The 14,596-nt window shown below is 35.2% G+C and overlaps 2 protein-coding genes across 3 annotated transcripts in view; one reads left to right on the top strand and one right to left on the bottom strand.

The window, feature by feature from the left end:
- Positions 1 to 265: 265 nt before the first annotated feature.
- The window catches only part of LOC111044777 (TWiK family of potassium channels protein 7), a 33,543-nt gene continuing 19,212 nt past the window's right edge, over positions 266 to 14,596 (top strand). The window contains exons 1-2 of one of the 2 annotated variants that reach the window (XM_039441579.1): positions 266 to 957; positions 2,796 to 2,838. The gene's annotated coding sequence lies outside the window, so the exon portion shown is untranslated. The remainder of the gene's footprint in view (positions 958 to 2,795; positions 2,839 to 14,596) is intronic. The other variant, XM_039441578.1, reaches the window with a different exon arrangement.
- LOC120348921 (centrosomal protein of 131 kDa-like) lies at positions 4,411 to 14,369 on the bottom strand. The gene is made up of 4 exons (XM_039442036.1): positions 14,283 to 14,369; positions 9,531 to 9,654; positions 5,429 to 9,200; positions 4,411 to 4,874 (listed from the first exon to the last, which is right to left on the bottom strand). The coding sequence occupies exons 1-4, from the start codon at positions 14,367 to 14,369 to the stop codon at positions 4,733 to 4,735; spliced, it is 4,125 nt and encodes a 1,374-aa protein (XP_039297970.1). The 3' UTR covers positions 4,411 to 4,732.

Here is a 14,596-nt window from a genome sequence, read left to right as displayed (position 1 = left end):
ACTATAGAGAATGTATCTTCTAGGCTTACTAAAATTACGGTAATGTCTCAATTACACAGATTTAAAAATTGGCTCAACATGATATACTGTTAAAGTGATAGACATTGAATCTAAACATAAGTTTACAAAATCTTCTTTCCAAAGTAGAATACTATATAGCAACCAATATAATAAAATCAGTGTATAATAATAAATTTGTACCACCTATGTAGTTTATATCTGTCAATACATAGAGTATGACTGCAACATGTAGCATATTTTATAGAAATGTTATCTAATTTGAATAACTTCCAGTGTTGTTGTGGAGTCGTTTTTATTTTAATCATAAGTGAAATAATATTGATCGATATTCTTTTTATTTCTATTGTAGACGGTAGGCCAAATAGTATATGTTTATGTATAAGAGCTTGACTGATAAAATTATCCACCTCCACGGAATGATACGGTTATGGAATATATAATATATTTTTCAGATATCAATGCATCTACTTCGAAAAATCGATAAGGATTTCCAACTGATTCAACGTACATTTTCGGGGGAAGGGTTTTACATCCTTCTTTTTCTCACTTCTCACCATTATAAAGCACCTGTTTACAAGTGATTATTTTTTGGATGGTTCGATGAAAATAGACCGCAAAACAGGGCTGTAGTATAATCGCCAATTCCAGATTATCCGTCAACTGAAACTAGTAGAATAATTTTGCATCATTCGATGTTTGACTGTTCGAAGCATGGAAAATGTCGTTCAGTAGGAGTACTGGCAACCAGCAATCAATTGCAAAGGCAAATGCGTGCTGCGCATGCTCTGTTGAAGCACCCCTAGTCACCCCGCCCACTACTATGGGCAACTGAGGGGTGCGGTGCTCTTGCATTGGACAAAAACTCACACACACTCGCATCTCACACATATCTCATAGCGAGGGGAGACTCTATCGTTCGAGTATTTCATTTTGCATGTAAGTACCCAGGCTTGATTTCCATAACAAGGTGTCGAATTTAGTTTTAATGTTATTTCCAAGAAACCAGGGTTCCTCATAAAGCATGTCAAGGAATGCAACGTTACCAATAAATCAATGCGATTCGGTGACATTCGTTATTTCTATTCTAACCCTGACAATCATATGTATATATTATATTACTTGCTTCTGTTGGTCAGTGATATAATAAATCAGTCAGTAAATACAGATTATCTCCTACTGAATCTCAATTCACGATGAAACAATCATTCTAGTATATTATAAATTGGAAATGGGGCAATTTTGGGCATGAGCCTGTTTTGGCTTTCCTCAAGTCAAGTATTATTTGTACACAATATGATAAATATATATGAATAGGCTTTCCTAAAATTCTAATCTTTTCAAATTTGTAACCATTTCTGAATGGATGACAGTAATAGCAGAGAAGAAGGAATACAGTATATACTTATAAATTCCATCTCTGGTAGGTAATAGTCAAGTCCAAGATATATCTGCATTATCAACATAAAATATTATTGCAAATGCTCCATTTGAAATACAGTTTTTTCTTGTGATTCAATCTTTATTTGATTTAAGCAATACACATATAGGTAGGTTACCGTACTGATTATTCCGAATTAAACAGCTATAGGTCATCTATTCACAAAGTGATTCTTCAAATTTAATTTTCAGTAGACCTACTAATAAAGAACTAATGACTGCACATATACTTCGCTGGAACTTTTTGTCTCAAATCAATTGTCACAGACAATAAATTATTCAGTATACATACGGTACAACAATCGGAAGTAAAAAGCAATTTACAGTACCCTACCGTAGTTAGTGCTTCTCTAGTAGGCTACTTTTGCCACTGTGCTTACTTAAATAGTACAGTACTTTACTTGCTCAACATTACTTAATTGTAATTAATGTTTATTGTTAATTGTTTATTATTATAATGTACTAATGATTATGTATATTTTTTGTGCGTTATAATATGTTATAATTATTCTCATATAGGCTACTACGGTGGTAGTCTAGAAAATGGATGCTCTTTGTGTATAGATTAATATAAGAAGGTTATCCAAAAAAAACTTGAAATTTTATTTATACAGAGAAAAAACACACACACTTTGGAAGCAGCCAAGAGTGGTGCATTGGAAAGAGTAAAATATTGAAATCAGTAACTATGAGCTCTACTTCTATTTATTGAGTGTATTACTACGTACCAAACATACCTTTACTACTGTGTGTATAGTGTATACGGTAGCGGTACCAAACAAAAATGTAGCCTACAGTATATATATATATATATATATATATATATATATATATATATATATATATATATTTCTATTTCTAGATACCTACAGATTTCGGCCCTTCAAATATTCGATTTAATCTTAAATACACATAATATTATAAATATACATAATCTTCGATAATATGGAGCAAAGATTTTTAATTCAGCCTACAAAGTTTGCTCATATGAACTGAAAATCATTATCAGATAGTATATAAAGTTCAACTGCTTAATCATTGCTTTTCATTTCTATACATATGCAAGTATAACTTAATCCTATTTTCAATATATGTTTCAACTTGTAAGTTATAACATTGAATCTCATTAGGTTATTTAATATGCTTTATAACGGTAACTCCGTTACCAATTTCAATTTCTTCTCCAATTTTTTCTTGATCTTTGATAGTCACAATTTAGACTTTACAAGAAGGTGGAATCAATAAAATTATTGCATATCTGCGTATGAATAAAGCCTACAGTAGTAAGATACATTAGATATTTTGTTGGTTAAATATCAATCATTTGAATATTTCAGAAGAGATCAACGTATGGAGCGAAAAAGAGCGTCAAAATATAAGGTGAATATACATACTCTTATTGCAAAGTAGCTTAGACCTACTCGTTATTTTATTTATAAAGAATATTGGGTCTACTTGATTGATGATCCAATTCACAAGAAAATATCGAAAATAATTCAATTGAAGCTCTTATATAAAACAAAGAGATAGTTTGATATTCAATATTATTATATTAGTTATATTATTAAATATGGTTTAAGATGAAGAATTCACCTCCAATTTTTCACTCGACGTTTTGCTCTTTCAGTACAATCATAGCTCTCCAACAGTGCGTCGAAAAAATAAATGCTGATCGTAGGCTTGTAAAGCATAATTGTTCTACAAATTCTCTTCACTTTGATGTATAACTTAACTCCACTGTTTCACGCGTTCTGTTACGACTGTTACAGCAGTTCTATTGTTAAGTATGAAATCCTTATAATTTAACAGCAATAGATAATTCATTTGACGATGGAACTTGGAGGGAATGTTTTGAGCACAATTTTCGTCTCTGCAACTTTATTAGGCCTAAATATAGCCAGGTCCACGTTATAATGGCAGCATTAACATTTGTGTTGCTTTCCTTGTCTATCATTCAACAAAGCAGATAGCGCTATCCTTTTCCACCTCCGCAAGGTTGCCACATAGTTTTTCAACAATGTATAAATATAGTTAATAAACAAAATATTCAATTTCAATCATGAAATTTATTATTTAATCATTAAAAAATATATTTCCTTGGTGAATACAATAGAATTGATAATTTTCAACAAGAATGAATGGAGAATGAATCTTTTTACACTGCCATTATAACGTGAAACGTGGACCACACTATAGTAATATTACTGTATCTTATGGTGAGGTCCACGTTATAATGGCAGAGTAGAAAGGTAGGAGAAAAACGTTGATCAAATACTGTCATTATAACGTGGACCTCACTATAAAGGTAGTTGCCAACCAATTATTGAATTAACTACTATCATAGCCACCAAAATTTTTCATAAACAATGAGTATATTGAGAAAAATTCTGGAAAATTGAATAAACAAATATCCACTAAATTAGTTATCCATTACTTACAATAATCTTACTTTTAGATCCTATTTGTTCAGCAATCTTTGTCCACAGATTCCTTTGAACATCACGACGATGATATCTTTTGTCTCGCATATCCCACAATGGAACATGCTCTTGAACCATACTTATCAACTTTTCATTGTCCATAGTTACAACTTCAAGAAACAAAAACAAACAAGACTGTGTAACAATTTTAGGTTAGGGACATTTTGTTGTCTCAGCTGGACTAGTTAGGCCTAGTTCGGCTGGATAGAGCCCATTCAATTCGGATTGGAAAATTGATCGGCCGTATAAGCCTGTTGCAATGGACGAGCATCTATTCCTTTCTTTGTTGGGGGATCGTTCGGACGAGTTCGGTAGTTTTCGGTCGATGCTAGTTCGGACGAAAACGGTTCTAGTGGACGGCGCATCTTATAGAAACTACAATTTGCACCCATCTGGATAGTTGGATTCTAGGATAAGGTATAAGGTTATTAGTGACGAAATAGATATTACAGGAATGATAATTGTAGTAGGCTCTAGTAATCAACCTTGAATGTATTGAATGGCAATCATCAAAGGCAAACAATAACAACTTGACATTCGTACAGTAATTTGACTAACAACTACAAGAGACGACTAGAAAAACGATTGCTTATAAAATCATGAAAGTCACTACAGTTATACTAAAATGACTAGACAAAGTTTGACAAAAATGTTGTTGAATAATCTATAAAAACGATTAGTCAATGATCTAGAATGAATGTCGGCTAAACAAGAATTGCTTCTAGTTTTCAACTACGTTCAAAGCTGGCAGTGATGAGCTTTGCAAAATATTTGAAACAATTTTCAGTTTTCACTTATTTTGCTTTCCGTTTGATGATTTCTTTACGCTGCTGTTCCATCAACTTTTCAAGGTGGGCGCATTGCTCAAGGGCTGTATCTCTCTCTTTCGCCATCAAACTTATGGTGTCATCTTTTTTCGTAATTGCCTCTCTCACTCTGAAAATACAAAATGATTTAGAAAACTCACAATAATTATAAAAGAGAAAAGACTGAGAATTGAGATCAGAATAAGCACCTTCACCTTATATTATACATAGCCTAGTAGAAGCGAGCTTCTTGCCTCTACCTCAATAATTATGAGTATTACTTCCAGATATTCGTTTCAGGAAACTAATGTCAAAACATTATTTGGTAGCCTATAAACCAAATTAATTTAGATTTAGAAACTAAAGTCAAATATATGACCAAAGGCTTCTTCATTATCAAAACTGTAGATAATTTTATAGGAAGATTTTAAATAGGATTGTAAAAGCAAAAATGTAATTAACTCCCAAATATTTTTCTCTCTAAATATTACTCAGATAAGAATTTCAATTCACCTTCAACTGCTCATTTCATATTAAGTTCAATCCTGCTGGAGAAAACAAAAACATGTTGAACAGCATGGGGAATCACCAGTATTGTGGATGAAATTCCATTTTTTAGAGTCATTTGTAACTAAATGATTATGATATCTAGCTATTACTGTATTAGTTTGATTATCTACTCACCTTGCATAAACTTGCTGTAATTCTCGCTCCTTCTCATTCTGCACAGTGTTAATTTGTTCTCGGAGAGCCAGTCTGGCTTGAGCGAGCTCCCTTTCCAATCCTGCAACCCGTTTTCTAGTCTCCTCCTCCCCCAACAGCTGCAGTTCATGTTTCTCCCTCGCCAATTTCTCAGTAATCAATTTCAGCGATTCAATCTCGCCCATGGCCTGTTGCAAATCCGACGCGAGCCGAGAGCTTTGCTGTTCAGCCAAACTCAAATCCGTCCTAGCCTGTTTCAACTTGTCCCTAACATCGTTGTGAGCTTTCTCCATGTCTTTCAGTTCACACTCGAACCGTTCCTTTTCACGCTTCAGTTTGTTCTCGGCCGCTTCTTCCCTTCCCGAGGCTTCGGACTCTAATTTCCTTATAGCCACTTCTATATGTCTATCTCGTTCCCGTTTCAATTCCTCGCGAATCTGTTTCTCTTTTTCGCAGTTGAGCGTTTTCTGTCTGGTCAGCCAGGCTTCTTTCTCGGCTTCCATAACGTTTCTCACCCTCTCCACCTCCTCCTGGAAACGTTTCTCCTGTTGCTCGTATTTCTCATGACTTTCCTGTGTTATTTTCTCTAGTTTCTGTAGCAGTTCTCTCTCTTTCTCGAGAATAATGTTGGCGTTCTCCCGCTGCATCTGTTCTCGCTCAGCACGGAGTTCATTGATCATTCTCTTGCGTTGGTCTTGGTAGCTCTTCTCCATTTCAGTGGTCTCATGCTCGAGGCGACGCCTCATCATGTCTCGCTCCTGCATCAGAGCTGCCTCTTTGTCGGCTTCCATCTGCATCCGGGCAGATGCCAATCGTCTAGCGGCTGCTTTCTCGGCTTCATCCATCTGATGCTGGTGAGCTCGCCTTAATTCGGACAGCTCTTCCTGATGGACGTTCGCCATCCGGTTAAGTTCAGGCTCCAATCCTTTCACAGTCAACTCCTTGATCTTTTTCGTCTTCAAATCGATCCACCTCTCCCGCTTGATCTTCTCAGTGGCCGCCTGCTTTTCACACGCTTTTTTCAACTCAACCGCATGTCGATCCTCCAGCACCTTGATGGCTTGTGCTTGTTTACATTCCATATCTTTCATAACCGTTGCACATTTATCACTCAATTGCTTCTTCTCATTGATTAACTGATCAATAAACTTCTGGTGTCTTTCCAAGGCAGCTTTTGTCTCCGATTTGTATTTCTCAAAAGAGGCCTTGACTGACACCAGCTGTTCCTCAGTTGCTTTTTTCGCTTCAACATTTTCCTCCAACTCCAAACTCAAATTCATGACGCATTGAGCAAGCTCAGGACTAGGAATCGAGAGAAGTTCTCCCAGCCTTCCACGTCTACTATCACCTCTATTATCCATCTGAAACACCGGTTTATCGTTTGTTAATTTCGGTTGTGGATTTCTTTGTAATGTTATCTCAGAATTACGATTGACCTCATCAAGATAGCTTAGAATAGCTTGACTAGTTTCAGTAGAGCCTTCCAAAACTCCTGTATTCTGACTAATATTTGTAACAGATCCTGAGTTGTTTGAATTATTGACAGTAGTTTGTCTTTCTTCTTCCTGCTCTAGAACTTTGAGAATATCAACAATATCATCGTATGTTCCTATAAAATCATTATCTCTTTCCGGTACTTCATTGATGTCATGCAACTTTCCAAATGCATTTTGGTCTTTCTGTTTATAAACATCAAAATCCCGCGGTCGGTAGACTTGATTTTCAGGTAGAGTATTTTGGTTCATTAAACCTAAAAAGGAGTTGGAATTTTGACCAGATGGTGGAAAGGGATAATTATCAAAAGAAGCAGTATTGTTTGCACCATTGTTCGACTGCTCTGGCACTCGAAATCGTTCACAGGAGGTCTGAGGTTTTTCATTACGATCAGTATGTGTTGCATTGAAGTCCTCTCCATTTTTTCTCAGATCAGATACATTTCCGCTATTGTAATGTTCATAAGAAGATGTATTCAAAACAGAGTTGTTGTGTATGATTTTACCAACTCCCTTACGCGCTTCACCCTGCACCGTTTCAACCAAGCATTCGCTGACTGCTACACGAGTTTGAAAAAACTTTCTCATACCGTCCTCTTCTCGGTGGAAGTTGGCAACAATGGAACGACTACTACTAGTGACAGGGCCGTTGGCGAATTCAGCCTGAGGGAAGAAGTTATCCTGCAACGGAGAATTCATATTATCGCGATTGAAATGTGACTGTGATTGATTCAAGTAGCTGTGGTTATTTATGAGATTAGAACTGATCTCAATTTCACCGATTGCTGCATCTCTAGGAACAACAAGATAGTTCTTCTCAGTGTCATCAACCGTTAAGCGGTCAGGAACATCTTTAGATTTCGAACCAACCTCTGCACTAAGATCAGTAACACTTATGCTAGGAACCAGTTTTTTCTCATTATTAACATTTGACTCAATATCTGAATATTTTACTCTTTCGTCATGTTTAGTACCCGCACCTTGTACAGAGTGAAAATAATATTTATCTTTTGAAGAATTATCACTGAAATTGCCGTTAGTTCCAATAACACAGTTTACAGGTGTTGAAGAGTTGTAGAGAAGATTACCATTGTTTGAAAAATTTGTTGTCGATGTAGAAGGCCTAGTATGGGAAATGGGTCTTATCAGATCGTAATCAGCAAATGAAAAAGGAGGAAAATTTTCTGTACTGGCTTGTAATCCTTTTTCATAATTATATTCTTCAGTGTTTGCTGATTTTCTATTACTAATTTCAACATAGTTATCAGGAATATTTGAAACATCAGATAATTGACGAATATTTGATGAGGTTTTATCGTTAATATTTGGCTTTTTCTGTGCAGTTTTATTAGTTTTCATTGATCCGGTTTTAGAAGCATCAACATGTTTTCTGCTCAAATCTTTATCACTTAGCGATTGACTCAACTTTGGTTTCTCCTTACTGTTGCGAACGTACGACTTCGAGATGACTCTCTTTTCTCTCACAGACGAACTTTTATTAACTTTAACAGTTTCTTTCCCTTGATTGAACGATGAAGAAGAGGAGACATATTTCTTCCCTTTCTCCCCTTTCTGATTCTTTTTCGTTTTCGGTTTGACACCCGAATCTTCTGACAATTCACCTTCGGAAAGACTATTTCTAGAACCAGCTAACGATTCCGAGTCTGTCGCTTCCATGTGGACTGATTTATTCTCATCGATGGTATTTGTGAACAGATGCTTCATATCTATGTTCACTTTACTAATACGATCCTCATCTATTGATGAATAGCTGCTAGTATTCAAAACTGAATCTGGAAACCATCGCTGAAATTTCAAATTAATGATGTCATCATCGTTCATTGCTTTCTCTGCAGAACTACTGGTGGTGCCTTCGGCTTCAGTCAATGAACTCCACGAACATGAGTTATACTTCATAGTTTTTTGTTCTGCAGTGGGAGGTAGCGGTGGTTTAGACACTAGTCCTGGTTCTAAGCCAGGTACCAAGCTTGAATTGCTTCCTTTCTCTGATTTCAAACATTTTTCATCCTTTAATTTGTCTCTCTTTTTGCTGTCGTCATTACTTTCTTGCGAATTCACATAACCGTCACTTCTATCCTTGGAAAAGTCTTCGATATCTTCTTTGGCCTTAGTGAGTCTGGGACTCGGAGTGAGAGAGATGTCTGAATCGAGAGGCACGTCTATGGAAGAGCTGCCCATCAGGCTCTGTAGCAGATTCGACGATGATACTGTATAAGTTGCTCCCAAATTTCTGAAGAGATCTGCAATTCAATAAAATCATTAAACATGAAACTCAGAGAAAATAAAAAGAAGAAAAATGACAAGTATGCCAACTTGCCATTCAGAAAAAAGTGAATGACAAACATTTTGAATTTGGCAAAATTTTCAGTTCTACATAAATAATCAGTTATTAGTTTCTCGGAGCATCTATTAATCTACTATATTTTCAAATTGTGCTCGGATGGACACTACTTTACCAAAGTTCTCCATTACTTTTCAATACATTGAGTAAAAAACCACATTTTAATACAAGAAACATTATTTAGAGAGAAATACATATTTTGTGTGGATGAGATTTAAAATATTCTAACCTTGATCTTCTTCAGTGTGTAGAAGATTGAATCTGGCGGCAAGTTTGTTTCTACGGGTGATTGCTGTGCAGTTATCAGCTGACTGCGGTCTGGTCCAAGCTGGGGTCGATTTCTTCACTCGGTTCTGTAATTCAATCATTCAACAGATTAAGTTGACGTCATTCGATCAGCACCATAAAAACTAACGAATTTATACCGCATACACTCGGTTGCACAAACGTCTGTTTACTTTTAATCCCGATCAAATGGCACTAGAACTAACCAGAGGAGCTGGAAAACCTTCTTCTCTGAAAAACCTTTTCTTATTGATTCTCTTGGAAGTCAGTTATGATTGAAATTTCACGGGTTTTTATACAACCGGGTGATAAACTTGCAAAAATATTCCAATTGAAAGGATAGCTTAAGATCTTAAGCTATACTATTTTAGATCTTAGATCTTAGCTTATACTATCTTTTCTTTGTGGTTATTTATAATAAAGTAAACCAGTCAAGTACTGTTCTCTCCTTTAGATTGAATTAGAAGTAGAACTACAGTTCAACTAGCCCAAATGAAGCCCTAGATTACACACTCAAAGTCACATGGGAAGCCCTCAAGAAATTTCAATATTAAGAGTACTTTTAGTGCCGGTACTTATTACCAGAGGTTGATTGTAAAAGTACCGGTTATGAGTTTTTCAATTTATTGGAAATTCACACACATAGTGTATTCTTATAAAACTTTAAAGTAAAAAAAAACACTCACATTCTTTGGTGTGGCGACGCGTTTCGTGCTGGTGTTGCACATTCTCAAGCCAAACAGAATGTGCAAGCTTGAGAATGTGCAACACCAGCACGAAAAGCGTCGCCACACAAAAGAATGTGAGTGTTTTTTCACTTTAAAAATTTATAAGAATACACATTCTTTGGTTTTCTCACAGTTTCACACTGTGAGAAACACAGAGTTTCAGATTGGCTTGAGAATGTGCAACACCAGCATGAAACGCGTCGCCACACCAAAGAATGTGAGTGTTTTTTCACTTTGAAGTTTTATGAAATACGATAGTAATAATCATAGTGAAAACAAGATGGGTAACCAACAACGAAATATTGTAGCCTATTTATTCTAACAGTGCATTCAACTAGAACTCTCACAAGAATCAAATTGTCGAGTACCGGTAACAGATTATTAAATAATATGTTATCTATTCTGTATCATGAAGAATTTCTAATGCGTGGAAGTGCTGAAAAACAATGTAAGTGCCATGAAAATAGAAAGTAAATACAGTAAAATTATAATATTTAAAATATCACTTGTGCATAGAGCTCAAAAACACAAAGTGATTAAATAGAGGGAAATAGTATTGTGATAAAGATACGTTTTGACATTTCTACATATTTTATTATTACCTATTACCAGTAATTAGGAAATGAAAATAGAATTTCATGATTCAATGTGGAGAGATTGGAAGAATAATTGAGCACTACTACTCTCTCGATCAGTATAAAAATAGACTAATAGTTCACTTGAAATACCACTCACCGATTTACCTAATACTTTTGAATACACCTCAGAATCAAACAATATTTTTTGATACGGTAGCTTCAGAGAAGAAGTAGTAGTAGAATTTGTTTCCAAAGGCCTTGATTACATAAGGATATTCGTCAAAAAGGTTGAAAGTGAAATTCGTGCAAAAAATAACAACTTGAATGAATAAGAAAATAATAAGAGAATTACATACAGTTCAGACATTGAAGAATAACCTGGAGAAAAAAAGAATATTAATAGAATTGTAAATTCTCAAAGATATAATTGAATAGTGTAAATAATAAAATCAATAATAATTATGATTAAATTTATGAATTCCAGAATAAGATAGGCTACATATTGATTTCTATGATTCTTAAAGTTCTTATCAATAGTATTAATAGCCTACCTATATAAGCTAGTTACCGTAATCTACTTTAATTAAACATTAATATTATATATAATACTATAACATTATGTAATATGTTATAACATATTATATAAACAATAATAGGCCCATTCTAGGGATTGTCAAGCTAGAGATTGCTCGTTCCTCACTGTACCAGCTTTCATTTCTCCATGCAAGTGAATCTAAGCTTAATTTCCAGTTATTTATTGGATTATAATTCGCTTTTTCTTTCCCTTTTTTATGAGAATAAAATTCACAGAGAACAGGTAAAATGTAAGGTCTAAATTATAATGTTAGTGGAAAAGATAGAACAAGAGCATTGCCAATTTTCTGCCTTGCCAGCCTTCTAAAGAAAATAGCTGATACCGGTACCTAATATGGTATCTAATATGATATCAACTGTTTATTCTTGTTAAAAATAGTTAATTCTATTCCAATGGTTTAATAATAAAATTTCATAATTAAGATCAATTGATATTTTATACATAAAAACAATCTGACAACGTTGCAAAGTTGAAAAATCTGGTGTCGCGCACTCACACAACTTTCCTTGCCGTTATGAAAATTGATCACCTGACGCTAGTGTTCCCGCGCATTCAAAGATTTGAGCCAGCTGGTGACAGGGCAATAACGCTGGAGACACACAATCATGAGGTCTGCTATCTCTTCATAGTGAATGATTTAATAGAATCAACAATAATTTGCAATTGAATAATCACATTTTCTCGAATTTGAAGCTTATTTTCAATTTTAGGTGAAAATGTTACTGAACATTAATTGTAGAGATTTTCATGCTCAATCTACTCCACTTGATTTTTTTTTGTCTCAATTGTATCTGAAGCCTGATAATTGGGAATCTATCTGCATTGATGGGGCGGAGCTCCTGAAATTTTTACAGATATGGGACTCGTGGCAGTTGATAGAGCTTATCGATGACTATTTTAGGTATGAATTTGATCAAAATCGTTGGAGCAGTTTCCGAGAAAATCACGAAAAATCCTGTTTTTGACAACATTTTTGCCATTTTAGCCGCCATCTTGAATTGCATTTGATCGAAATTCGTGTCGGATCCTTATAGTGAAAGGACCTTAAGTTCCAAATTTCAAGTCATTCCGTTTATTGGGAGATGAGATATCGTGTACACAGACGCACATACACTCATACACACACACACACACACACACACACACACACACACACACACACACACACACACACACACACACACACACACACACACATACAGACCAATACCCAAAAACCAGATTTTTGGACTCAGGGGACCTTGAAACGTATAGAAATTTAGAAATTGGGGTACCTTAATTTTTTTCGGATAGCAATACTTTCCTTACCTATGGTAATAGGGCAAGGAAAGTAATAAGCTCGAGACATAATAAATAAATTCGAGAAAATGTGATTATCCAATTGCAAACTGTTGGCAACTGTTGATTCTATTAGATGATTCACTATGGAGAGATAGCAGACCTCGTGTGTCTCCAGCGTTATTGCCCTGTCACCAGCTGGCTCGAATCTTTGAATAGTAGACTGAGATGCGCGGGAACACTAGCGTCAGGTGATAACGGCAAGGAAAGTTGTGTGAGTGCGCTACACCAGATTTTTCCAGAAGGGGAACTGCATGAACAATTCTGTACTTCTTATCTCTCGAGTATTCTTAACATCAACAATGAGTGAAATTCAATGAGAAAATCAATTTTGATGAATTTTACTTTTTGATCAACAATATCTTCCGATTGTTACAATTTAGATGTATAATTAGAAATCCTTCTGGGCGTATTTTTGTGCTCTACAATCTGAGGTCAGGTAGAGCGCTCCATCTCATATAGATTTCCAGGTACACCTGACAACAATGCTTCTTGCATTGTGAAAAACACCAAATTTTCAGCTTCAACCAACATCACCAATTACATTGTCCTCACATTGATATTTCGCACAATGACATAAGTTCATGAGACTATAAGAATCACCCGTTTCTTAGATGCACTTCATTTCAGAATTTCTTAGTGGAGAGGCACGTCCAACTCGTCCATCTTTCTTTACTGCCATTATAGCGTGCACCTCACTATCAATAGTGTCCTTGGCTGTTCCCGTGTTGCATTCTGTTGCATGTCGAATGATACAGTATCACGGTGGTTTGTATCATGTTTGCTGCCAGCGCCGTCTAGCGTCACACTCTACAACTACATTAAGCTTTACTCGATTTTGCGTTACTGCAACTTTGATCACTCATTTTCATCAAATTTGAAGATGAGTTTTGAAAATTTTACTATCGAGAAACCTTCTTTGTTGCATGGAGAGCTTACAAAATAAATTTCAATGCAATATTGATACAGAATATATCACTTTAACTGACTTCATAGGTGCTGCCTCTCGCCAGAGTTCTGTGCAAATGTTTGAATGGAAAGGGCACTAAACCGTTAATAGTTACTACTTACTAAGTCTAACTACGTTTATTACCTTTATAATTTTTTTTGGAGGATCATTGTGATTTAGAGTAACTTATCAGTTACTTACACAATGATTCCATACTTCATGCAATGTAATTCTCTAATCTTCTCTTCTCCCAACACCCGACTCCTTCGTTGGATGGAGGGCCAAGCCTCAACTTATTTTACTATAACTTCTAACTCAAAATAAGAAGAATACACCCTACGCTATAATGATCAATTCTATAATCATTAATTTTAATTACATTATTCAATAGAAATAGTTTTAGTAAAAAACAGCAACTAGTAAATATTTTCAATAGCAGTAAACAAAGAAAAGAATACTTTGAATGCATTTTGCGTTTGTTTATATAGCTTACAACACTACAACTCACCTGAGAACCACTCAACTGCAAGTCCAGACTCTTCTGAAGCACCAATTTATTACAATGTTTGATACTTTTATCAAGAAGAGGAGGCATAATTTCAAATATTCAAGTCTGTAAAGCATACATTTGATGGGAAAATGCTTATCCAATAAATAGAACTTTATTTACTACAGAGTTGTTACTTGGTTACATGTTGTCTGTTGTGGTTTGGTTGCTAGGCAACGACAAAACACGTTCCCGTACCTTCAAGTATATTGGTAGTATGCTGGCTTGTAGTGGCAAACCTGCAACCCTCTACTTTGCACAATTTTTCAATAATT

The sequence above is a fragment of the Nilaparvata lugens genome, chromosome X (genome assembly GCF_014356525.2).
Source record: "Nilaparvata lugens isolate BPH chromosome X, ASM1435652v1, whole genome shotgun sequence".
NCBI lineage: Eukaryota > Metazoa > Arthropoda > Insecta > Hemiptera > Delphacidae > Nilaparvata > Nilaparvata lugens.
The sequence above is the reverse complement of the archived record's forward strand: the minus strand, read 5'-3'. Positions and strand labels throughout refer to the sequence as shown.